At 38.1% G+C, this 24864-nt stretch overlaps 1 protein-coding gene across 1 annotated transcript in view; it reads right to left on the bottom strand.

Moving 5' to 3' along the window:
- Nucleotides 1-8935, bottom strand: part of LOC134535356 (uncharacterized) — a 52313-nt gene extending 43378 nt beyond the window's left edge. Inside the window, exons 1-2 of the mRNA XM_063374426.1 lie at nt 8561-8935; nt 7822-8152 (exon numbers count right to left, since the gene is read on the bottom strand). Of these exons, the coding sequence (XP_063230496.1) occupies nt 7822-8152; nt 8561-8713 (484 nt within the window). The 5' untranslated portion in view covers nt 8714-8935. The remainder of the gene's footprint in view (nt 1-7821; nt 8153-8560) is intronic.
- Nucleotides 8936-24864: the final 15929 nt, after the last annotated feature.

The raw sequence follows: 24864 nt of genomic DNA, 5'->3' as shown, positions 1-24864 counted from the left end.
TATCCATGGAAGGAATTAGTCAAAATAATAATTTCAACACAGATGGATACAGTGGGCAAATAACGACGTGACAGTAGCAACAATAACAGTAAATAAAGACATAAAAACTACCTTGAACAACTCAGCGACAAACAGAAGAATCTAACGATGATACAAAATAGATAATGTGGATAACACAACAACACGGAGACACACAGGCGAGCCCAGATAGAACAGATGTTCTGGTCACCACAACGACGACAGCACAGATGAACACAGAAAGCTTCCTAAGACAACAGTTCCGAAGTTTCGGAAACGTTGAATTTTGTTTGGACAGCTTAATGTTCTAACAAGAAATGTATTTGATATGTGATAGCTGGTAAATTACAGATATTCACATCAATTTCATTTATTTGCATTGTTTTTTGTAATGATGTATAGTGCATTCCAGCTAAGCTGATAATTTTTAATTTTTTTGCTAACCTTTTTTTCTTTCTGCCAAAATAAGTTAAAAATTATAAAATTTGTCCTAATATGTAGTCTGTTGGAACAGGTGTATGACAGGCTGCACAGAAGTCAATTCCAAAAAAAGGTTTCCCGAACTCAAATTATGAAATCACAGAACAATCAAAGTAGATTTCCGTGTGATAAACTGACATGTGGTTGTAAATGGACTATGATTTTAACGTTGTTGGTTAATGGGAAATATGGTCGTTCACATCTTCTGTGCCTCCTAATTGTGAAAACTGTGGCCTCAGGATCAACCAGCGACATACGAGTATCAATAATCGTATGAAAACCACCCCCCCCCCCCCCGGCCCACCTTTTCACTTAAAGCTGATGGCATCTGCCCCATACAAAAAATAAAGATACTTCGTCATTTTCATGAGCAGAAAATTGTACTTTTTGCGGCGACCATATGGAACTGTTCAATCAAAACTGTTAAAAGTCAGTGGCATTTCACAGGAGAAGAATTCTAAACTGTTCCAAACTAATTGTTATTAATTCATCAGTTCCAACAGCATTTGCAGCAACACTAAATAAATAGCAACAGTTTTCAAATCTTGATTGTCCATCAATGTGCATCTTACTTTCACCACTAACCAAATAGCAATGGCGTATGTCCAAAAACTTACATCAAGTCACCACTAAACAAATATGAAATCGTCTCTCTTGAAAGTAAGACGCTGTACCAGGTTCCATAACGTTATGTGCTCGAAAGTTAAATGAACTGGGTTATATAAAAATGCGTTAGTTTACAAACATTAAGTCTGAGTAAATTGAACTCAAAGTTGAACACACGATGGCCCGTATTGTGACAGTGGGTTAAACGTTTAGTCGCTAGATTGCACAGTAACATGAAATCCCGGTTAAATCTTTTTTGCTAAAAATAATAGTGTAGTTTTATCTACATAACTAGGTCGATAACTCTTTTTTTTTTACTTTTGCTGGTTAGCTAATTTTTGCGTAACACCGTCAAAATATGAGCAAACCATTTCTTTCGTAGGTACATGTACAGTGTTAGCACACAGGAATTTATAATTCTAGCAACTGAGCAGCCAAACCCAAGTCTTACAGCCTGTTTGGTGAATGTCCATCATGAAGCCTAAAGCTGGACTCACAATGATCCGTCGCGTCTGTTCGTCATCCGCCGTGCGTCCGTCCGTCACCCGTGCCTCCGTCATGCGTCAGTCCGTCAACAAGCCAAGCGATTCACAATGATCCGCTCTTCCGTCATAATATTTTTCTACTTGAACGTTGCCTAAAACTATTAAGGCTTATATTTTCGAGGAAATTTCTCTTGAAAGGGCATACCAGTTTGACGATCATGCAAGCTAAGCACTTATAAATGAATAAACAAACTCTAAAATATTTATTTAAATATATTTTTGAGTTACCGTGCATTATTAATTACTTTTGTGAATTAGACAATTATTATTGTTTCAAATATCAAACTGAAAACGTGTTCATAGGTAAGTTAAGAACATAATACGTAAACAGCTTAACATATAAGCATACTAAAAAAAACTTTTTAAAATAAAGATAATGCTTTTTGAGGTTAAAATTTCATTCGCCCGTCCGTCGAAAGTGAAAGCTTAGCAAGGTTTTTACGGACGGTTAGATGGAATTTTTTGGGGTCATCTGATTGGCTGTATGTCACGTGATTGGCGGACGGGGACAGACGGGTGGGTCGGATTATTGTGAGTCCAGATTTAAGCGAGCTAAACAACGAACCAATGGTAACTCTCAAAGTGTTGCATCCTACGATTCTATTCAAACGCTGTTAAAAGCGATGTTTTTGAAATTAGTTTTTAACTAATATACATTTTTCCCACAATTTTGTATTTGTAGGGGCAGGCATTTATCGCGAATAAATCTGAACGCCTATTAGACTGCAACTAGCTATACATGCACCAGAGGTTTCTTCCTTGTGATTGGCGGCCGTCTGAGAAAGAAGTCGTTGCCTTGTTTGACCGAGCCACTCAGGACGTATTTGCTTCCGCACTGAATCACTGTGATTGATGTTGCATCAATCGACTTGTACCTGGAAGATGAAACCCGCCTTCCGATCAAATAGGAAGGGGGAACCGTCCTCGACTCACCCTAGGTAACTATCAAAACTAAAAAAAAAAAAGAAAAGCTGAAATATGCATAAAGCTCCCGGAAGTCCACCCGAGTGGTCGAGCCATCAAAAGGATTATATTCACAAAAGTACACGGCAAGACTTTGGCTTATTAAAATGAAAAAGCAGAGTAATAGTAAGAAAGGTTTTAATATCGGCAACATCATTTGCAGGCCTCATAAAAGAATTAAAGAATCTACTTTAACATTAATATAACGAAAATATAACGCTAATAAATAGAGACCGGAAAAAATCGTGGTTTCAATGGCCTTCAGGATAGACTGCACATTCCCCTGTACACTCGGGCAAATAACGCCTGTTCATTGGCTGCTGACTTGTAAGTCGTCTCAGCTGATTTGTCTGTGATTAATTCCTTCTTTGGTTGAGGGTTTATAATTGGTTGAGATTCGTCTATATGAACAGTAAGCCAATAGCAAAATCATCTAAAATATATATGTATTTGACTTCTAGCCTGTCGCCGAATGAATCCGCGAATTTTTCCGGTCCCTACTAATAAATAATCAGAAAATACTGATACCATAGGAATAAATATGACAAAATGCAGTATAAAAAAACTGTATTATTATGGAAGTTCAAGTGTCCTACTGGGAGCCGGATTTATATTTGCGCACGTCGATAAATACTTTCACTTCTTGCTGCTTAAAGACGATCAGCTGTTAGCCGTGACCTTCACAAAATATATACAGTTCAGTCAAAGGTGCCGTGTATTGTCACTCTTTACGTCGGGGCGGGGGGCCCTCACTGAAAATGTTTAGTTCCGTGGGCAAAAAAAGGAATCCAAATTTAAATTACAAATATCTTGACGTAATGACGTAAATTCATACAAATTTGTGGCGCACTGAAAATTAATCAAAGTCATGCTAAGTAGCTTTCACTCGTTATGTTTTCAGCATATCTAATGGGTAAGTCTAATCAGTAACAGTTCACTGTAAAACGTGCTTCGTAGATGAGCGCCCATTACAAAGCTATGCTTCTTACGAATATTATATTCTTGATCCACAACCGCTACATCAAATGCTACGTGTCGCCTCTTTACCCCTAGCGTCATTCTTGAAGGTATTGCAGCTCAATACGCCACCGGGCAAGGCAAAGCCCCATCGCTGGTGGTCCCGGCACGGGCTGGCAGGTGCACAGTCGAAGCGGCTATGCTTGTCTCGCGGCGTGGTCCCTCCACATGTCCAGCCGCGGCGACTCCCAGTCCAGCAGTCCCGCGGCCCACAGTTCACATCGCCACCGCCGGCACTCAGGCGCTGATGACGTCATCGGCGAATCGAAGTATCGCTCCCAGTAGCCGGCCATTGAAACACAATCGATATATTGAATACTAACAAAACTAGAACGAAACCAAACAAAGAATAACCAAGAAAAGAAATAATCACAATAATTAAATAATTAAACAAAAATAACAAAAATGGAAAATAAATCCGTAAAATCAATAAAAGCAAAAATATAAAAATAATATAAATGTGGCCCGGGGGCCACAAAGAACTTCACGCAATCACGAAGCACAGACAGGTGCTACAGTGTTTTAACTTATAACTAGTGTCGGAATCTTTTCGCGAAATATGCATGGCCCTACGTATTTGGGATTTTACGTACTTGTAGAAATGGCCCGCGTAAAATTTTTCTTGGTATCCACCTTGTGGGAGAAAAACCTGAGCGTTGTTTTCAAGAACCGATCTCACTAATCGTTAAGCAAAGAGCGAAGTACTGAATTTTGTTTCTGTTTATAATGAATTGTGGTCATAAAGGCAAAGGAGCCGGGAAAATACCGTGGAAGCAAATACCACCGAGTAAATTATGCGTTACGCTGAAAGTGTTCAAACAGCTTTAAGCTAGCGTTGAGGTCATGCATCCCTCGCGAAGAAACAAAATCTTGTTCGATCAGCGCGGACCCGTGAACAGTGAGCGAGCGGTAAAAGTCTGTTTCCATCCGAAAGCCTCATAAATCCAGACGACATATCCATCCTGTCCTGCGTATTTCAAAGAAATGGATTGTTATTGCGACCGGTGAAAAATGTACTACACAGAATTAATTTATTTGCGGTCGTGGTCCGAAACGTAAGAACTGACTACAGGGATACCAACCAAACATTTTTTTTTAGCCTGTGTCTTTATTTTATCCACCTCTTGGCGTTGTAGCTCTCGGGGTATCACGCACCTTCGCGTGACGAAGTTCATTTACAATCGTATAACGAGATGTTTATTGTCCGAACCGTTCGTGCTGCGTCTTTTATCTATTAAGATCACAACTTGTTTAAATAAACAGTTAACCCAGTCAATAACTTGCAAATGTTGTGTAGTTTCTTTTTTTTTATGTGGGATTCGCGTCGTATCGACAGATGGTCATTAGTAGCTACAAGATTTTTTGGTTTTATTTTTAGGGAAAAAATTTATTTGTAAAACAGGAGATTTCGAAGTTAATGATTTTAATTTTATATGTTGTCTTTATTGATTAAAAAAGTGTATTATTCAACATACATAAACTAAAATATTTCTTAATACTTATTTCACCAAAATATATGTGGCATCAGAGTGGCCACTGATGTTAGTGTAATTTTACACCTACATATGTTGATTTGTTTTTACGCTTGTGTTCAAGGAAAAAAGTAACCATGAAAAAAATAAAAGTAAGACCTCTCTGGTCTGGTATATAAATTTACATATGCATTCACGTATATTTTTACCACAACTGTCAGTTAATTTTGTCCGCATCGTTGAATAAATTAACATAAACAATAAACATGTTCATATGTACTACTTCCTAAATTTTTTTTGTACCTTAAATATCTTAGTGAACAATGTTTAATTTAGAACGATTTTTTAAATTTATTTAATCACCTATAACTGTTTAAGTAAATATTTATATCTGAATTCACGAATTCTGAATTGCAGAAATATCGAATTCATTACCTTTTGATAGTTAGTATACCTTTTCATAGGCAACCATTGTGAATCGTTATGGAAAGAATATTTTCATGACTTAATGTAAAATAAATGTTTTTTTTTATTATAAATATCAAAATAATTTTTTTTTTTTGCAGTTCCTTGTAAGTTGAAAATTTACTCTGACAAATGTTTTTTGATTTCAAAATGAAATATGGGTACAGTGTACTAAACGTAAAGTGTACTTACTGAACAACCAAAAATTGATTAAATTAACACTTGTTATATGTGAAATTTTATCTATGCATCTACTAAGTTAGTTATTTTAATAAAATCAGAAAATTCTTGTTTTTTTTTTTTTTTTTTTTTTTACTGAAGTGAGTATCACTATTCGGTTTTATAGAAATATTTGTCTAAAATTGCACCTACTTTACTTTTTTTTAAAAAATAAAGCGACAAAATAGAAAATTACCAATTCTTCGTTTAAGTAATATTTTGAGTATTTTACAGTAATTTCTCATTTCACTTCATTACAAAATCTACCCTACCGCTCTTTTCATGTAAACGGTTGGGCCCTAAGCTCTATCATAAAGTGAAGAAAGGCACACAATACCAATGTTCAAAAATTTTGTGCTGGATTTCATTTCCTCAAAAATTACTATAAGCATTTTATTTTCCTCGCATATAAATTTTGTTAAATGCCCTAAAAACTTAAATCACTACTGTTTGCTATATTTATGTAGGCTACACACATGTAGGGGAAAGGAGTATAAGAGTGCGCACTTAGAAAGTTGGTAATTTTTTAGGGCAGTAATTGAAATGATATCTAAACACAAATTTTACAGAACATGCTTTACTCAATCAGGAAACATCAGAATTTTTTTCTAGCAATTATGATTTAAACATGAGACGAATAAAAATTTTTTACAAAATAATGCCAAATGCGTACTCTTGGCCTACTATGCGGGTAAGAGTCCGCATCAGTGAGGGTAAGAGTCCGCATCAACAGTAGTCGCACACAAAAGGTCCATAGCCTTCATAACTGGAACATCCTTCATGCCACCAGTCGTTGCATATTCCACACTGGATCCAGTCTTCGTCATAGGATTCTTTACAAGCAGGGCAGGTAGTTACTTCAGTGGATGGTTCACCATGACTTGTAGAGGGACCTTGACTTTGAACAGTTTCAAAATTGGCTCTAAGTTTATTTTTTGACTTAATTTCTTTGTATTCGCATTCTTTGTCTCGGCCTCATGCCTTGTTTTCAGTAGAGCTCGATCAGCTTTTGCCTTCTCTATTTCTTGCTTTGCCTTCTCTTTCTCTTCTAATATATTTTTGTAAGGGGATGAAGTTATGATATTTGATTTTTGAGCTGGTCTTTTGTTTTTGCTTTCTTGCCGCTTATGTTGTGGAAGTGGCAGAACTGACTGAATTTGAATGCGTATTGTGCCAGATGTTGTGGGTTCTGAAGAAAGCAAATTGCCATTTTCTTGATCGTTATTCAAATTATTGGAATCACAGTTCTTCTCAACTTCAGTAGACATGGTTTCAGGTTGATGTAGGGCTAGCCCTAAGCCCTCTTCATTAGAAATTTGAGCAGTCACCAATGATGGAGCAAACATATCTTCGCTTATGACATCAGGATCATATGGCTCTATTCCAGTAGCTTTGAATGCTCTTTCAGCAAGTTTTACACTCGCAGTGGCACTGTACGCAGCACCAAAAATGCCTGCAACTTGGTAAAGAGTTATCACCTTTCCTGGATTTTGTACTAGCCACTTTTCTGCTTCAGTTGCATATGCTGTCTTCAGTGGTGCAAAAACAACCCTATCCAGAGGCTGGGTAAGATGACTACCATGTGGGGGTAGGGTTAAAAATGTTATGTGGTTTTCCCTGCAAAATAAAACTGCACCGAGAGAACAGTGAGTTGAGTGGTTATCTGCTATTAAGAGAACTGGATCGTCTAGTGATGGTTTGACATACATTGCAAAGTGTTTGAGCCATTCAATAAAAAGATCTGTGGTCATGTATCCTGTGTCACTGATCAGAGGCAAAGTTCCTGTCGGAGCATCTTTGTAGAGCATGTTATTCATTCTTTTTCTGGGAAAAATTAGTGCAGGTGGCACATAAAAACCTGTAGCGCCAATGGAGCATACAGCAGTTACAGTTTGCCCCCTTTCTGCGCTAGACACCTTGCAAACAGTTTTTTTTTCCTTTGGGGCTAATTATCTTGGGTGTTTTGTTGGGAACCGTAGTGACCCCTGTTTCGTCCATATTGAAGATCCTGTGCGGTGGAAACTTTTTTTTGAGACGACACTGCTTCAAGTTTTCAAAAAATCTTGAAACTTGAACTTTATTGAAACCCACCGCTCTTGCAACACTGCATAATTCTGGCGCACGAACAGAAAGTTTGTGGCGTTTGCAAAACCCTTTTAACCAATCTTTTCCTGCCAACTTTTTTTCTTGGTTGAATCTTTCAGAAACTCCATTCTTCTCTGCAAAATCAAAAGCTACTTTCATTATGTGCTTTCTTGTAAGGCCGTAGAACCTGTTGTCCAAATCTTTACAATGCTGTGCAAGTTCTTTTTCCATTTCATCTGACAAAGCATTTTTAAAGCGCCCAAGTGATACCGGAACCGTCCCCTGCAACAAACAGAGCCATAACTTTGTAGCCTAGACCACAAAATAAAAACTAAAATAAAACGGAATCCCTAGGCTAAAAGAAAAGGAACTGTTTTGAAGAAAGCACAAAATATGTGGTTAGGTTTTTTACCCTGTCAAATGTTTCGTTTGAAATAGGCCCTACTAAATGTTTTTAATGGCAAAGTATTTAAATGCTTTGTGCAACTAAGAAATAGGCCCTAATACATTTACAGAAAACATGTTTACTTAACACTACAAATAATTTATCATTAAACAATTGTAGGCATATCTATGGTAGCCTACTGGAATGTATGTAGGTCTACACCACGATGTCTACACATAATATTTAATGGCCTTCAAAAAACTGTTTCATTTTTTCATGCAGCCATGCAAACAAAATTTACTTACTGCTTTGAGTCTTTTCCTTAATGTGCTTTCCTTAATTCCCAAATCTCTGGCCACTTTCCTTTTACTGTCACCAGCCTCTATTTTCCGTTTTGCTTCATCTAAGATGTCCTGTGTGGTCAGAACCCTCTCACTTTTTCGCTTGTATGGAGCCATTCATAAAGATATCATATCTGCAACAATGAAGGTAAATTCACATCAAAATAATAAATAATGTTAATAGAAACAAGTATTTATGTATTATTTAGTATTGCTGTTATCACTACACTTAAAGTAATATGATACATTTCCATAGAGAAAAGTTTCTTTTGATAACAGTGGAACAAATGTGGGAGGCTAAGAGTACGCATTCACAAACCCAGTGCGCACTCTTAGCCACATACGTAGTGTTTCGTTACATCGTCAACAGATAGCAGTACAGTACACATAGAGAACTGCTAACCACGCCATGTTGTTCTCGACATGACGTACTTTATTATGAAATAAACTTTAAACGAAATAACAAATCTTAAAGAGTTCAAAAACACTAAATTGTTTATTAAAAAAATTACATACCTTTTACAGTAAATCACTTATTCCTCTATAACTTCCAGGCAAAATACACGTAACTCGAAACAACTTAGTAGGAAACAGCGTTCACGCATACACACCTAAACACCGCACTGGCATTAGCTTGCAGTGATACCAACATAATAAAAATGATCTGCGTACTCTTACCCGACTGCGCACTCTTATACTCCTTTCCCCTAATGTTACTAATAATGACAAAACATATTAAATAGCATTAAAATTAAATGTTACTCGAAATCACCTGATTCACACAACAGATTAAACTTGCCTCAGAATGTTTCTTCATTAAAATAAAAACTACTTCAGTGTCACTGCAACATTATAGTATTTAAATAAGTATGTACTATTCTTTAGCATTACTGATAAATATAGTTCGTGTATAAGTACGGGGAAGTGTTTTTTTTTTTTTTGCGAAAATATTTCGAGGCTAGTTGTGTGTTAACACACTGTAGCAAAGTCTGTGTTTCGTGATTGGTTGAGTTTCTTTCGGGTGCAAGAACACTGTCGGGGTCATTAATATTATGGCGGAAACAAGCGCATCCTGAATGACTTGGCTATATAAGGCAACGGCTTCTCTTGCAGACAGCCACCAGTAACAAGGAAGAATTCGCTGGCGCAGCCATGCCTTACTGCAGTCTAATGAGCGTTCAGGTTCACGTTTTTTCCGCTCCTCTGGGTAAGTGAACCCTTCCTTGTACTATGGAACCCAAAAATATTGACTCTTAAACAAAGTTGACCGTCTGGTACACTCTTGGCTAGCTCATTCTCTGGTTGTATGCTTGTAAGTGAATGCGTGTGTACGAATTATTTAGCGATGTTTATGCCTTGTCGTAGACAGATTTGTAGCAGTTTGCAGGGACATTGGAACAGTGAGACCCGTTGGTTTGTGAGTGTGTTTGTGTGTGTAAGTGTGTGGGGGCCTAAACTAGACTTCGATATTGTTCTATTTTACCTATAAAACGTATTGTTTACAAATCATACCATTAAAAAATATATATTTATAACAGAGCACGGTAAATTCGCTTCACGCTGCACAGAGATATACCGTTCATGTTTTGAATGTTTTGCAAATATTATGTCATAATTAACTATTTTTAATCTGTTATTGAAAAGCTCGCTAATGGCATGAATAATTTTTTTTTCCTCGGCAGTTATAGTTTGACTCAATAAGTTTTAATAACATAGCATAATAACACAGCAATAAAAGTGACAGAATTAATAACATAAATTTTTTAGAATCTTTTTCGTCAGATGTAGTTTTTAGAAATTTGGGAAAGGAATATTATGAATTACGATAAAATCATTGCGCATATCAAGTTCGACTGTTACAACTATTAAATTCTATTAGAAACCATGTTGCGACAAAAGAAAAATAATATACCTACCTTCACAGGTTGATCGTATAAGTAAACTATCTAAATAAACGAAATATTTAAATCGCTGGTAGTTAAAAAGGGACGAACGAAAATAACAGAATAACTCTGACGACGTATTGAATTAATTTTCATCCTGTCACGATGATTTTTTTTCCCCCATAAGAATCCCGATCGTAACAATTGGTAAGTTAGCGGCAGAGGGCTGTGGTTCGTTTAATAGATTAAAAAAAAAAAATGACTAACCAAAATAAAAACAAAAAAAGGCAGGGCACGGTGAGGATAGGTGCTGACGGGAAGAGCGGGGGTAGAAGGGGTTGTTTTGTAAACCTCGTCAGTCTCGTGAGAGAGAGAGAGAGAGTGTGTGTGTGTGTGTGTGTGTGTGTGAGAGAGAGAGAGAAAGAGAGATAGAGAGAGAAGGATCGACAGTGCGCCGGAGGAAAGAGAGAGATAAAGTGTTTGTGCGAGAGGACTGGGTGTCGGGCAGATGTGTTAGGGGGCTAACTGTGTAGACGGGCAAGGGGTGTGGGCCGGCAAGAGGGAGAGAGGGAGTGAAAGATAGGAAGCGGAGGACGTAAAACACGGCGGTAATTTCCTGCAGAAGGATGGGGGGGGGGGGGGAGAGCTCGCGGGGGTGGGTGGCCGTGAAGGGGCTGTCTCGGATGAGGGGGGAGGGAACTCCCACGGCCGGCAAACTGGCGCACGAGAGCTTGTCGGAGGTCTCGCGGAAATTTACGCGACCGCCTCCGCAGAAAATGCGCTGAGGGGGTGGTGGGTGGGGTTTGGGAGAAGGGAGGAAAAGGGTTTTGATGACGCTCCCACGTCCTCTTCGGGTGGCACCCTCCCCTCCCTCCCCACCCCCCCCCCCCCCCCCCCCCACGTAGCGCGCGGTGAAGTTGAGAAGCCTCGACCTGGCACGTGCGCGCATGTGGAGTGCCTCGCGGCTTGTCTGCAAGTCCTCGTTCTATGCCGGTCATTCCTGTCAACAAGTCCTGTTTGCGAAAACAATTTTAAGAACGCGCTGAGGGCTTTAAGAAGTTTTGTTTCCGTACATGGTTTTTTTTAATTTTTTTTAGAAATGTTAAATTTGCTAACAAGGCAATTTTTTTTTTCAGAATAAATTTTAGGCACGAAACCCCCCGGTACATATGATTGGAACATAAACGATGGACTTGCATTACAATTTTATCTTTATTTCTCCGCCCATAATTTGAAGCTTCACCATGCACGAGAAGACTGCGCGCCAATTCAGAGCCTTGCGTCTTAAGGTGGATGGGGCCCCTTAAGGCTCGATCTCACTCGCCGTGCATGTTGATTGATCCTTTACTTTTTTTTCCAGTGGCTATTTCTAGAATTTCAACTCGAACCTTCCCTTGAACGTGTTGTCTCGCAAAAAAAAAAAAAAAAACAGCAGATTTTGAGTTTGTGTAATATAATAATGGATGCATAAAGTTGGGCAAGTGATAATATTGTTACGGACGAGAGCAAAGCCGCGACACGTGCAGGTGCAGAGCTGGCTGGCGGCCGCCGCAACATGAGACGCGCCACGCGTGCTGGAATATTACAAGGATTGTCGCTTTCCCCCCTCCTTCCCTCCGCTCCCCACGCGGCGCTGATAGACACCTGACACCTGACATCTCGCACCTGGGGAGTCCCGCGCGCCACCTGGCAGCCGCCGACACGTGTTTCGAGAGATTTCTGCCGTCGGGTCGCCGCGGAATGACGCGACTAGCCCCAGCCGCGCTCGTGAATTCGAGAAGGCGCCTGGGCTGATATGTATGCCCGGGACGCCGGCCTCCGGAGCGAGTTCAGAGTCAGTGTTCAGTCGGAAGTTCTCCCGCGGTTGAGTTTCCGGGGCGATAAAGCGGCGAGATCCCTGGACGAAGGTTCCAGGGCGAAGAGTTCAGTTCCGGGAGATAGTGTCGCAGGCGCGGCGGAGTTCCTAGCGAAGTTCCGAGCGAGGCATCGAGTGGGATCTCGGTAAAGGGAAGTGCGACGGCGGCGGCGGATTGCGGCGGCGGAGTGCGGCGACGTAGTCCTGCGACGGAGGTCCACGAGGGGTGCTGCGGCGAGAGTTACGCCAGAGGTGCGGCCCAGCGAGGTGTGCGGTGTGTAAAATCGAGTGACTGGGGAAGCAACATTTTTAAGTACAATTGATTAATTGGCATTTTTAGATTATTTGCTAGTAATGTAAATAGTGGCAATAAATAAAACTGTGTGTGTAATAAAATCTTTAATTGGGCTATCCTTTACGAACCTAGTAGTTTCCCACAACGATTTATTTCATTTTTAATAAATCGTAACAATAATTACGAAGACTTCTTAACACCTATGAAATTACACTAAGTGATTATGTAAATAAAAAGTAATGAAGAAAAAAATAAAAAATACAACATGGTATGTGAGACCGAACCTTAAACATAGTCTTTTCTACAAATATAAACCTGCGTTCAACTAAAAATAATCCTTGTCTTGTTTCAAGTTTTTGAAAAAGTCAACAAGTTTTTTTATTTCTCATATGCCAATAAATATATAAAAAATGAGGAGTCTTGTTTTTAATAACGCCCTCAAAATAATGTACATATACTAATTTAAAATGTTTCTTTTAAGTAAAGCGAGAAGGGTTAGGTATGTTTTCGCTTAAAAGGACCCAAACAAACATCTAAAACTTTTTTTTATTTTCTTGCGTGGATCATTATGAAAGCACAGGCGCACAAAGTGGATGCGTAATGGTATGAATTTTATCGCTTCACGGAAGAGATTTTCTCTCGTTTCGTTTTTTTTTCCCCTTCCTTTTTTTCCTCTGCGATGCATTTTTTTAAATCGCGTTTTTTTTCTCCCTCCTCCTGTTTCAATTTTCCTCGTCCCCTTCAGTGCGAAGCTCTGACGTCACATCGCTTCCCCCTCCACCTAGCCATCTCTCGACTTCCCACGTCATCGCGGCCTCCCAAGCCTGCGATGTGGGCCTTGCCAGAGCTGTGAAATCTACCATCATCGCAATGTACTTGTACCGCTATCACAATATACTTGTCTTGTGTACCATGTATCATGATGATGCAGTAATGAACATAGTCCAAACTTGTGTTCCATTATTCGATTGCAATGAAAATAAAAATTCAATGTTTTTTTCTCCCCTCTAAGAACGCGTTTTCTAATTACTATTGTCAGTATAAAACAGGCCGTATTTCATTTTTACATTTTTTTATCGATTCCAGTATTATTTCCTGATTTTCTTTTTTATAATTTATATTAATTATATAAAAATTGATTTTCCCTTTAGAAACACGGAGGCACTGTACTATTAATTCGAATGTCCCCGAACGGTGATACCACACTAGGGCCGGTATTTCAAGAGACCAAAATAAGGGTTTAGGTGTTGAATATGCTTGTCTGTACCCTAAACATATTCCAAGTACACGAAACCGCTCCCAAACACTTAAGATAAGACACGGCCAATCCCTTATCCGTGACCTATCTGTTACACAAACTTCCGCGCATGAACATAGGTAACTTTTTCGGTGATTTTGTTCAGATGGCGGACCCGCGTCTGGTGCCATTTACCGCTTATATAGTCACTTTCGTGAACATCGGGGGATATATCAATCGTACTGGTATGCCAAATGATACTTTATAGTAGCGAAACTATCCTGGAATACATTTTGTACATTATAATGTTCATAACAAGAAATAATCGCAACTTAAAAGTACTTGAGAAAATTAGAAAGTTGATTCCATTTTTGCGAGATGGTACTGCTGTCTCTAGGAATTTTGCCGTAACAATTGTATCGATGGATGCGAAACTTCCGCTAGAATGCATTGGAACCAGTTTCTAGCCTCGCGAAAGGTACAGTTAATTAAAATGGTTGCAGATTTGTTACCTTACTGGGATTCGGTTTGGGCACATGGAATACGGCCTGCGAGTTAGGTTATGGTTGTATCTCAACAAGGCAGTACAATGCCGTAGATGACGTTTCATCCCTGCATCTCGGGCTAAGGCGGTCGTGTGTGGCTGAGTTATCCATCCCTCCCCGAGAACAAACCTTTCCCGGCGCCTCCACCAAAAATATCCCGTCCAAGCTCGTTACACATACAACTCGAGTACCCTCGCCACAAGTCTCGCGCCCTTAATGACTCCCTGAAACGCCCTTTTTTATTTCCTCCCTACACTCTCGAGTTGCATAAATGTATTTCTCAGCGTTTTCACTATTACAATAACAATATGGCAATAGGATAACTCAGGCCTCGATTAAACATCACTTTGAACAACTTCATTGGAATAGTTTTAACTCAGCGACTGCTTGCATGTATTCTGAACAAAATTCTATCAGGATTGTTCATCATTCGAACTAAACAGATTTTTTTCCAGGTACTTTAGAGCAACTTATCTCCTACGCTTGCTTGTCGTTGGCGGGTTTGACGTCAACAAACCATAGTTAAAAATATGGCCGCACGCGAATCATGCAGCAGCAGATACATCAAACAGCTAAATAAATTTTCTGAAGTGATTCGTTTTATTTATTTGCATTGCAATACAGAAATAATTTGTTATGATTATAGCTTGTAGCATGTAATGAAATACCCATCTGAAAAAAAAACGCCAAAACTCAAACATATTACACTGCAAACGATTCGAGTAGTATAGAGTCGATCCTTGTGTATTTTTATGCTGACCGCCATGCCAGGCGGCTGCATCTTGGGATGCCCGTAAAGATGCACGCATTATTTGGCTTATACTTGCGTAGTATTTGTAGCAGTATGGCCGCGTTGGCGTATATTTCGTGTTAAAAATAATCTCAACGTTTAAAATTTACTTCCGAAATTCATCCTATTTACAACTGTACAGAATTAAAAATGAAAATAGCGCGACAGAGATGTATTCCACCCGGAAACGGATTAGCAAAAAATTTATCGTATTTTAATTTTTTATTCACAAAAATGGAACACTTTCAGCTAGGATTTTGAAATGATCAGACTAGGTGTATGAATCTTGTCATAGTCTTTTGATGAACATGCAGGAAGTCTAAACCATGGACAAATTATGGTCTCCTACGCGTAAGAGAAAGCCCATCTAACTGACAAAATCAGCTGAAGTAAGCAATAGCTGCTATGACGATGTAGTATACAGCATACATTTGCTGCGGTATTGCTGACTAAACAAGTCCAAGCTGTCAGTGTATGGTAGATACCGAAAGAGTACTATAATAATGATACTTAATCCTCACAATACGAGAACATCGTCACAAAATAATGTTCATTTCAACATAACTGATATTTTAATTACGACTAGCAAACCACCTGCGACTACACTCGTTCAGGATAGTGTTAATATTGAAACGATTTAAACATCCTTAAGTTAAACGATGTACACAATAATGAAATGTCATTCACAAACAAAATTCTTTAGTTTTGGAATTTAGAAACTGGTTAGGACATATTTATTTACATGTCCAATTTTTAATTTCCCATTGTAACCTCTATAAAACAAACGCTTTCCTCATTTCACTCCATTAGAGAGCAATTTAATGAATAAGTGGTAAAACACGTTTTTCATTCTTTTTAATGTAAATTATGCTTTCACCGAACCCCATTTCACGCTTTAAAAACCTAAATTGGTAAAACACACAATAGGTACGCCTAGTTTTCTTTGGTGTATTATGCATGCCTATTTTTATATACCTTTAACGTAAGAAGATTCGGTGATAGGATTTTACTTTACTTAGGCAATTTCGGAAAATAAAAGAGTTGATTGTTTTGGTTTTTTCTCTATTATATTTATTACCTCATGCTTAATTAGCTTCGGTAATATAAATATAACTTCTTAGTATAAGAAATGTTAGCAGTCTAATTACAAAAAAAAATGGAAGAAACACAACACTTAATACAGGCCCCGCCAAAAGTTTAAGATATCGGTAGATTAAATATAATAAATGTTTTGGTTATAAACGTCTGGTAGAAGTTACTTATTGATTTTAATAACTCTTAAAGTCCTCAATTAATACATTTTAAATAAGTGATAAATTATTCCTAATTTTAGTAACAAATTGTTAAACAAAATATAATTAGTGTTCTAGAAAATTTTCACTACAGAAGAAGTTACGTTTATTTAAGTTCTTTAAACAATGAAGTTTGTATAAAACGATTATTTCTTTAAAGTAAGCTAGAGAGACCGTGTAGGCACCATTTAATAGCAAACTGTACAAACTGTTGATTGGTGCTGAAACGGTCTCGCTAGCTCACACGACAGTACTTCTATTTATATTTGAACTAGCAAACCCGGCGAACTCCGTTTCGCCACCAAATGGCTTCGTTTTATGTAACATTTCGTTTGGTGATTAAAAGATGAAGAAAAATTTTTTTTGTTTTATATTTGAAAAGGAAAAAATTTTATTTCATTTCACAACAGTAATGAATTCATTTCGATTACAAAAATGAAGTGTTAATTAGTTGAACTTCTCTAAGTAAATGAAAGTGAATCCAAAGTAAATACGGAATCGAAGCGTTATACGTGTCCGCAAATTATCCGTTTCATTGAAGTGCTCTTTGGTAAACCACATTTTTTGTTTTTTGGTCTGACGTTAACACAAACAAAGCGGATGGTTTCCCAACTCGTGAACACGCAACGTATAACTGCCCATGTGAAAAACAATGATTTTCTAAATTTATTCCGCAAACACTAAGCGATTGGCCTTGCGACTTGTTAATTGTCATTGCGAACGCAAGGCGAACTGGAAATTGCAATCGTTTGAAGTCAAACGGAAGATCAGTCGGAATCATTGGTATTCGAGGAATACATACATTTTCACCTGCGTACTTTCCGTTAATAATGGTTGCCTCAATCAAATTCGGCATAAGTCTTTTTACCGAAAGTCGAGTACCGTTGCAAAGTCGCGGTGGATTCAAATTACGCAATATCATAATAACTGTACCAACTTTGAGTAGCAAGTTATGTGGTGGAAATCCTGGTAACTCCAGAGAGTTCAAAAACTCCGTTGGATAATTTACTACATCATCGGGATTTGTTATGGAATCAACGGATTTGTATGTCACCAAATCGCCAGAAATTTTTGATTGAATGGTAAAATTCAGTGCGTGTACATCATTATTCTTTGCGGCAAGAATTGCTCGTTGATTTAACCAAGCATAATTCTGATAATTCTCACTAATGTTTGGGAAAACATTTTCAATAAGAGCTAATTGAGAGTCTACAAATCGGCAAAAGTCGTTGGTAAGAGTAATTAATCCAGATGTCGCATCAACTGGGACTTTACCATTTCCAACATCTAACAATTGTTTGGAAAATTGTGCAGCACTTTGATCATTTTGAAGTTGAACTCTCATATTAGTGGTTAGCGATGATGTTTTTACGTTATTCCATAAAGGTGATGCCTTCAGGCAAGCATTCAATTCATCTGCCGGCGTTCCACGGGAAATTACTGGCAACGTCTGCCTGAAATCGCCTGCCAACAATATCATCAAGCCGCCAAAGATGTTATTTCGCCGAAGATCCTTCAGTGTGAAGTTAAGTGCTTCAAGTGATTTCTTATGTGCCATTGTGCACTCATCCCAAACAATGAGCTTGCATTCCATCAACAATTTTCCCATTGCACTGGATCGGGAAATATTGCATGTTGGAGTATCAATTGTGTTTAAATTGAGTGGCAACTTAAGCGCAGAATGTGCAGTACGACCGCCATCTAGAAGAGTCGCCGCAATTCCAGATGATGCTAACGCCAAAGCTATGTCACATCTTGATCGAATAGTGGCCAAAATCAATGAAATGACAAATGTTTTCCCTGTTTCTCCAGGCGCGTCCAGGAAGAATAGACCACCAGTATTATTGTCCACCGCTTGCATTAATGTTTCGTATACTTGTTTTTGCTGTTCAAATTATTTCGAAAGAATTCCTGCAATGTATCAACATTGTATTGCAGCTCTCGATTTAATTCTTGGTTGAATGCATCGTGCATCGATCGATTTGGCGCAATCATTCCTACTTCAATCAGTAGCTTGTTTGCAATAGTCAAGCATTGATCCTCAATCAGAATCAATCCTTCATTGTAGATTTCATCGGTTATTTGGATGTCAGGATTATTCGTTACAATGCGCAAGCGATGCAATACTGTTCATTCATTACTGTTGTGAAATGAAATAAAATTTTTCCTTTGGTGGCGAAACGGAGTTCGCCGGGTTTGCTAGTACGTTATATGTTTTTTTTTACTTTTTTTTCACAATTTCACAGTAAACACAATACCGGTTTGTCACATGAAATTAACTGAGCAGAGAACAATGAGTAGCTGTCAAACAATGTATCACGCACCGGCGCCATCTACTTAAAATGTTGGTTTGTCCTGAATTTTTCCTGAATTTTCTTTGCTATAAACCTCACGGAGCCCGAGACCTTTCCAACGACTGCAAAACCGTGGAAATCGGTTCGTGCGTTCTGGAGTTATAGCGTCAGGAAGGAAAACCCGACTTATTTTTATATAGTAGATATGCAAAATTATCTGAAAACCTATATACGGTAAAAAAAACTTTTGCAAAAAGAATACGGTGATTTGTATTAAAAATCGTAATTAGTAAAGAAATTTACGTAAGCGAGTAGCATTTAAGAGAAAAATTTATTATCTTTTTTTATATAAAATTTGCCGAAACTGCGTCAAAAATTGTAAAATAGTTTTTAAAAGATTTATTGGGGTTAATAAACATTTTGTACCAGTTTTTTCGAACCAAATATTGTTATAATAAAATTTCCCAATGGTCTTAAACTTTAAGTGAAATCAGTGCGTGTTCAAAAACCGTAAAATAGTTTTTAAAAGATTGATTGGGGTTAGTAAGCATTTTGTACCAGATTTTTCGAACCAAATATCGTTATAGTACAATTTCCCAATGGTCTTAAACTTTAAGTGGAATCAGTGCGTGTTATATATTCTATGTTTCATACCACTTGCTATATAGGTTCGGAGATATGTTTTTAATTTTTTTTTTTTTTTTGGTTTCCATAAAACTGAACTCACCCCAAAATAATGGTACACAATGTTAAAAAAGAAAGACATATCCGTTGACAATGGCACGTACGACAACCACCGGTCGATGCCCCCCAGCTTCCCACGCGGGGAACGCGGCGCACAGTTCACAGAGGCGCGTGACCGTGAATACAGAACGACGTAACTCGAGACGCTGTGTTTCCTCGGATGTGCTCCTTCCAGCGCCGGTGCAACCCCCCACTGCCTACTTTACTTCATCGTCTTGCGTCGTTTATTCTCCCCTCGCGACGGCAATTGTGGAGGGAGGGGGATAATAAAAAATAACTATGCTTAGTGTGGAGATGCTCTCTCTCTCTCTCTCTCTCTCTCTCTCTCTCTATCTCTCTCACACACGCTGTACTTCGTTCCCTTCGGGCAACTGTAACACGTGTTACGTTTCACATCTCGCGAGCCACAGGTTTACAATATTTTCAAGGAGGGTGGGTGAGGGGGCACCACATTGTTAAAATTTTTCACATTATTTTTTTTACGAAGAATCTGGCTTACAAACTATACCGAAATGTTCGTAAAGTCACGCTAGTATACGTAAATTTAGGCAGGGCGTGCTTAATGGAAAGGGGATATGATGGGGAAGAAATACCCCCCCTTCCACCCAAATACCCTGCTTTGGTATTGCTAAGTAACATATATGAGCTCTCACTCTATACAGTAGTAGAAACTGGAAGAGAGCTGTGATAATGATACGTAATCCTTACAATAAAAGAACACTGACACAAAATAATGTTAATTTCAACAAAACAGCTCAAACTGATATTTTCATTACGACTAGCAAACCACCCGCGACTACGCTCAGCAAAGTACTAATGTTGTAACGATTCAAACATACCTACGTAAGTAAAGAAATGACACAGTGAAATGTCATTCAAAAACAAAATCATTTAGTTTTTGGATTTAGGAACTGGTTATGCGTAAACAAATTTATTTTTAATGAAGATTACGTGTGGCAATTTCTAATCTCCCATTAAAACCTATACCAAAATAACACATCAACTCTATCGTTTTCACCAAAAAAAGTAAAATGGTAAAGATTTTGAAAGCAAACAAGGAGAAAAGTGGTTTTATCCTCTTCCACTTCCTTAAATTTCTCCCCCTCCCCCCAAAGGCCTAAAAAAAAACCACCACTATGCTTCTGGATCTTCACTCATTTTGAAAATAAACTCACCTGAATTATATTGGTACATATACAAAACCAAAACACTCGAAAACTTGAAACGTCCATAGCAATAAAAGCCTTCTTCTTTCCACATGCACGGAACACGACTCGGAAATCATAATACGGCGTTGTTTCTATACTAAGATCGAGTTGTCTGCAGGTACGAAGAAGCCTTCGTTTAGTTATGTTTCACTCGTTCTACACCGTAAACTTGGAGTACTTACTTTAAATCTTTATCGCACGCTTTCGTGGTCAATGTTCTTTTTGACTACTTCTTAGCTATTGGGTTGAGACCCCGTCAGAGAAAAAAAAAAATAAGCCCGACATTTCGGATTGCCATGTTTCAGCCGTTTTCAAGGACGATAAACAACCAAAGTGCTTGTACGTTCTTTGAATGATTCATGCAATGGAGAAGATTGATTTGAAACTGGCTGGTGTTGTGTCAAGTACTTATTGCTTATTGCTACACTCAAAACATCGTAGAAATGGTGATGGTAAATAATCACCAATTGAAATATGCTTCATTAAACTCAGATCATTCCCATAAAATACAGTCTTTGAAACTGTTTCCACAATGCAAACACTGCTAAACTTAACACAATGTTTTGAGTGCCCCGAAAATATAGCGCAGATAATCAGCAATACAAAAAACGAATTCACTTAGTATCCATGTATGGCCACACTCAACCTTTAAGATCAGAGGAAAAAGTTATCGCAAGAATACACGCAGTACTGGACACTCAATCTTACGTACTTGAATCTCTGCAACGCCAATGTAGTGTCTGTATTCAAGCAGGAGCTAAAAAATTTTTAATTCACTGCAAGATGAAATGCTATTGTTAAGTACCTCGATAAAATGTGAAACCGCCACACATCATCATATTCGAACCTTTTCAACCTTCGATGCCCCACAGCATCCTAACATGGGTCCCTTCTTGAAAAATATTATGTTTCCCTTCCCGCACAACTAAGCGTTTTTGGTATTGGTTTGAACCATCCGGTGTAGGTTGTTGGCATAGTTTGTGCCAAGTAACTTGTCACAGATATGGCAGTTTTCAAAAGCTGTTTAAATTGTCTACATATTCTTCTTTCATTGTTGTTGTTCTACCAAAAGTATTCATAAACAACTTATTATGATTTTTGGTGGTGGTAAACAAACATCACGTTATGCTTTGCAAGTGAGAGTTGGTGAAATTTGTCCCACCGATCCTAAACTTTGAGAACTGGCAAATTTGAGACAAGTTAAATGACACAGGCTTTATATTTGCATTACTTATTTACGTGAAGAGGAGAGTTATACCATATTGGCAAATCGCTGGTTATCTGGTATCACCGTTGCTTATATCGGTCATTAGAGTAACGCTTCAATCTTCAAATTGATTTATTATTTAAAATATGAAGTGGAAGCCCATAATGGTTCCCAAATTCTGCTTCTCCGCTTTGCCTAAATAAACAGTAAGTATATTTGGACGTAGTTATGCAAAAAGGAACCAACCCACATGAAACCTATTCTGAGTATTTTGAAGTTAAAGTTAATTATAAGTTGTAATTCTCCTATTGATAATATAATGTGGGTATAATTTTAATGGTCTAGTATAAAAACTGATATAATAATAGCAACGACGGTACAATCAACCTTGTACTATTTTAATTTATATTCAAATAAAATATAATAAAATTGTGGGTTGGTTCCTTTTTGCATAACTACGTCCATTTCATACTAATATCCAGGCACGACACCTACTTCGGCTGAGAATTCCCGATCCTGCATAAGACACGTTACACATTGCGCAGCACTTCAAGTAGTAGTATTCAGGCTGATGAACGCCAAATGCATCTTTGCTAAGTTTCACAAGGAAATTCACTTTGGAAATTTCAGTCCAGTTACATGGCCCAGGCTATGGTTGCGCGTCCCCGGCCAACACGTCTTCATTTAGTTTCCTGAAGACGTTGGTTCGGCCTTGCCGTCAACGAGAGACGAGCAAAGTGGCTCTCGCCGCAGGCAGTGTGTATGCAGCAGGGAGGGGGGGGGGGGTAAGGGGGTTGGATGTGGGGAAGGGGCGAGTGACGCGGAGGAAATTAGCTGAAACTCGCTCGGCGCTCGGTCGAGGTGGGTTTGTTAGGGTTTATGGTGGAAGGGGGGTGAAGAAGAGGAGAGGAGGGGAGGAGAGCCGGAATCGATATCCCGTCGCATTCCATGAAGTTCCCTCTTGTAATTTGATGTGTTTGTGGTGCTCTGCGCCCTTGCGGAAGGACAAGAAGGGAGCGAGAGTTAGGGAGGGGGGGGGGGGACGGAGAAGCGCAAGGAGACGAATACCACCAGATCAGGGTTCTCCCTTAAAATATGACTAATCAAATTCCTGATTTTCCCTGACTATTTCACACCTTAACAGACTATAACAGAGAAATAAAATTTATTTTTAATCTTCCAAACATGTTAAGTACGCATAAAAAAAATTTTGTCTGTACTTTTACAAATGATTCATTTTACAAACCAGTTGCCAATAAATAGTTTTTAATACTACAAGAAAAATAGTGTAAGTTTTGTGATAATACTGAGTATATATATTTTTTACAAAAATTGGCGTTTAATTTTATATTTTAATTGATCTTTCATTTAAACTTTTTTTTTAAAACCATGGAAAAGATAATAGAAAATTTAACAATATGGCTGTATTTTGTTGTATCGTGCTTATCATGCGCGCAGTTAATATTGGAAAGCTATTTAGGGAACGGCTTGCAAATAAATTTGTAGAGAAACTCAATAACGCATTAAATTTACGGTTTTTCTGTCTTTTAGTTTTGTTGCTACACAACATTCTTTTTGATTGACGATTATTTATTATATATGTAGATGGAGTCACCGTAGTTGAGTTGTCAGATTATCACTTCCCGCCAAGACTACCCAGGTTCAATTGCCAACGTGAAAAAACTAAGAGTTTGTTTTTCGCAATTGGGGAAAAGTGACCTGTGGGTATTTTCAGGTATTCTCGTTTTAACCTACCCATTCAATCTGTTAACGCTTTATCCTCATCTCGTTTCTCCTCGTCGTCTATATTGTCCGGGATGCAAAAAAATCATTTTTAAAATAGTTCCTGACATTTACAGAACCATTTTCAAAATCCTCACTTACTTGGCCGACTGTGTATGCCCCTCAGGGAAGAATTTGTTAGAAAAGGAGGTTGGCAAAACGACCGAAATCCTTGCAGCGTGAATCTGTTAGTTGCGTTTTGCGTGCTTACGCCATTGTCTCTCTTGCGAAGTTTATAAAACCGGCTTAAAATGTGACTACTGAGGTAAAATAGTTGTATGGCTAGTATTACTAGCTAGAAACCCAGAAAAATAATGTATTGAGAGTCGCTATGACATACTCAGTCAAACACAAAAAGGGTTGTCATGAATGCCCGTCTGACTTTTTTGAAGTGTAAACATTTTAGCTCTCAGTATAGGCCTACGGCAGTTGGTATGAGTAATTTCGTAAAAATGGAACATAAGTCGATGAACGTAAATGTTTCACAAAGATGGCAGACCCACCCGTATAACGTCACTTTTGTAAACATTAGAGGAAATACCTAACGTATTGGTATACTAAATGAAACTTTATGATAGTAAAACTACCCTGGAATAGCCTATATTTGGTAAATTAAAATAGTCATAGTAAAAATCAATCAATTTTAGAATACCTACGAAAACAGGCATTACAATGATTATAAAACATATTCTCCTTAAAAATTCCCAAGAGGCTTACTAGCACAGCCTTAAAACACGCACTTGGTAAACTCAAGGGACTTGGTTTAAATCTCTACACTATAAAACTTTTTTTTTCACTTTTATTAGGAACATTACAATATGCTAATATAATAATGTTTAATGCGCTCAATACGGTTAGTGATGGTTTGTAGGAATAATTAAAAGACTGATTTCAGTCGTTTGAACAAAAACAAATATATAATCATGTACTTCGTGTTATAATATGTGTTTTAAAATGTTTCCTGTTAATATTTTAGTAATTCCATAGAAGTATATCTTGTAACGTAAGCTGAAAATCAATATGTTAACTGTTTAGTCAACTTTAACAAGATCGGCATTCTTTTAATATAACTCTTTGTCGCAAATCAGGTCAGTTGTATAGGAATGGCGGTCCGGCGCCTGGTTCCTGGTTGTGGA

This window comes from Bacillus rossius, chromosome 8 (assembly GCF_032445375.1).
Source record: "Bacillus rossius redtenbacheri isolate Brsri chromosome 8, Brsri_v3, whole genome shotgun sequence".
Classification (NCBI taxonomy): Eukaryota; Metazoa; Arthropoda; class Insecta; order Phasmatodea; family Bacillidae; genus Bacillus; species Bacillus rossius.
The sequence above is the reverse complement of the archived record's forward strand: the minus strand, read 5'-3'. Positions and strand labels throughout refer to the sequence as shown.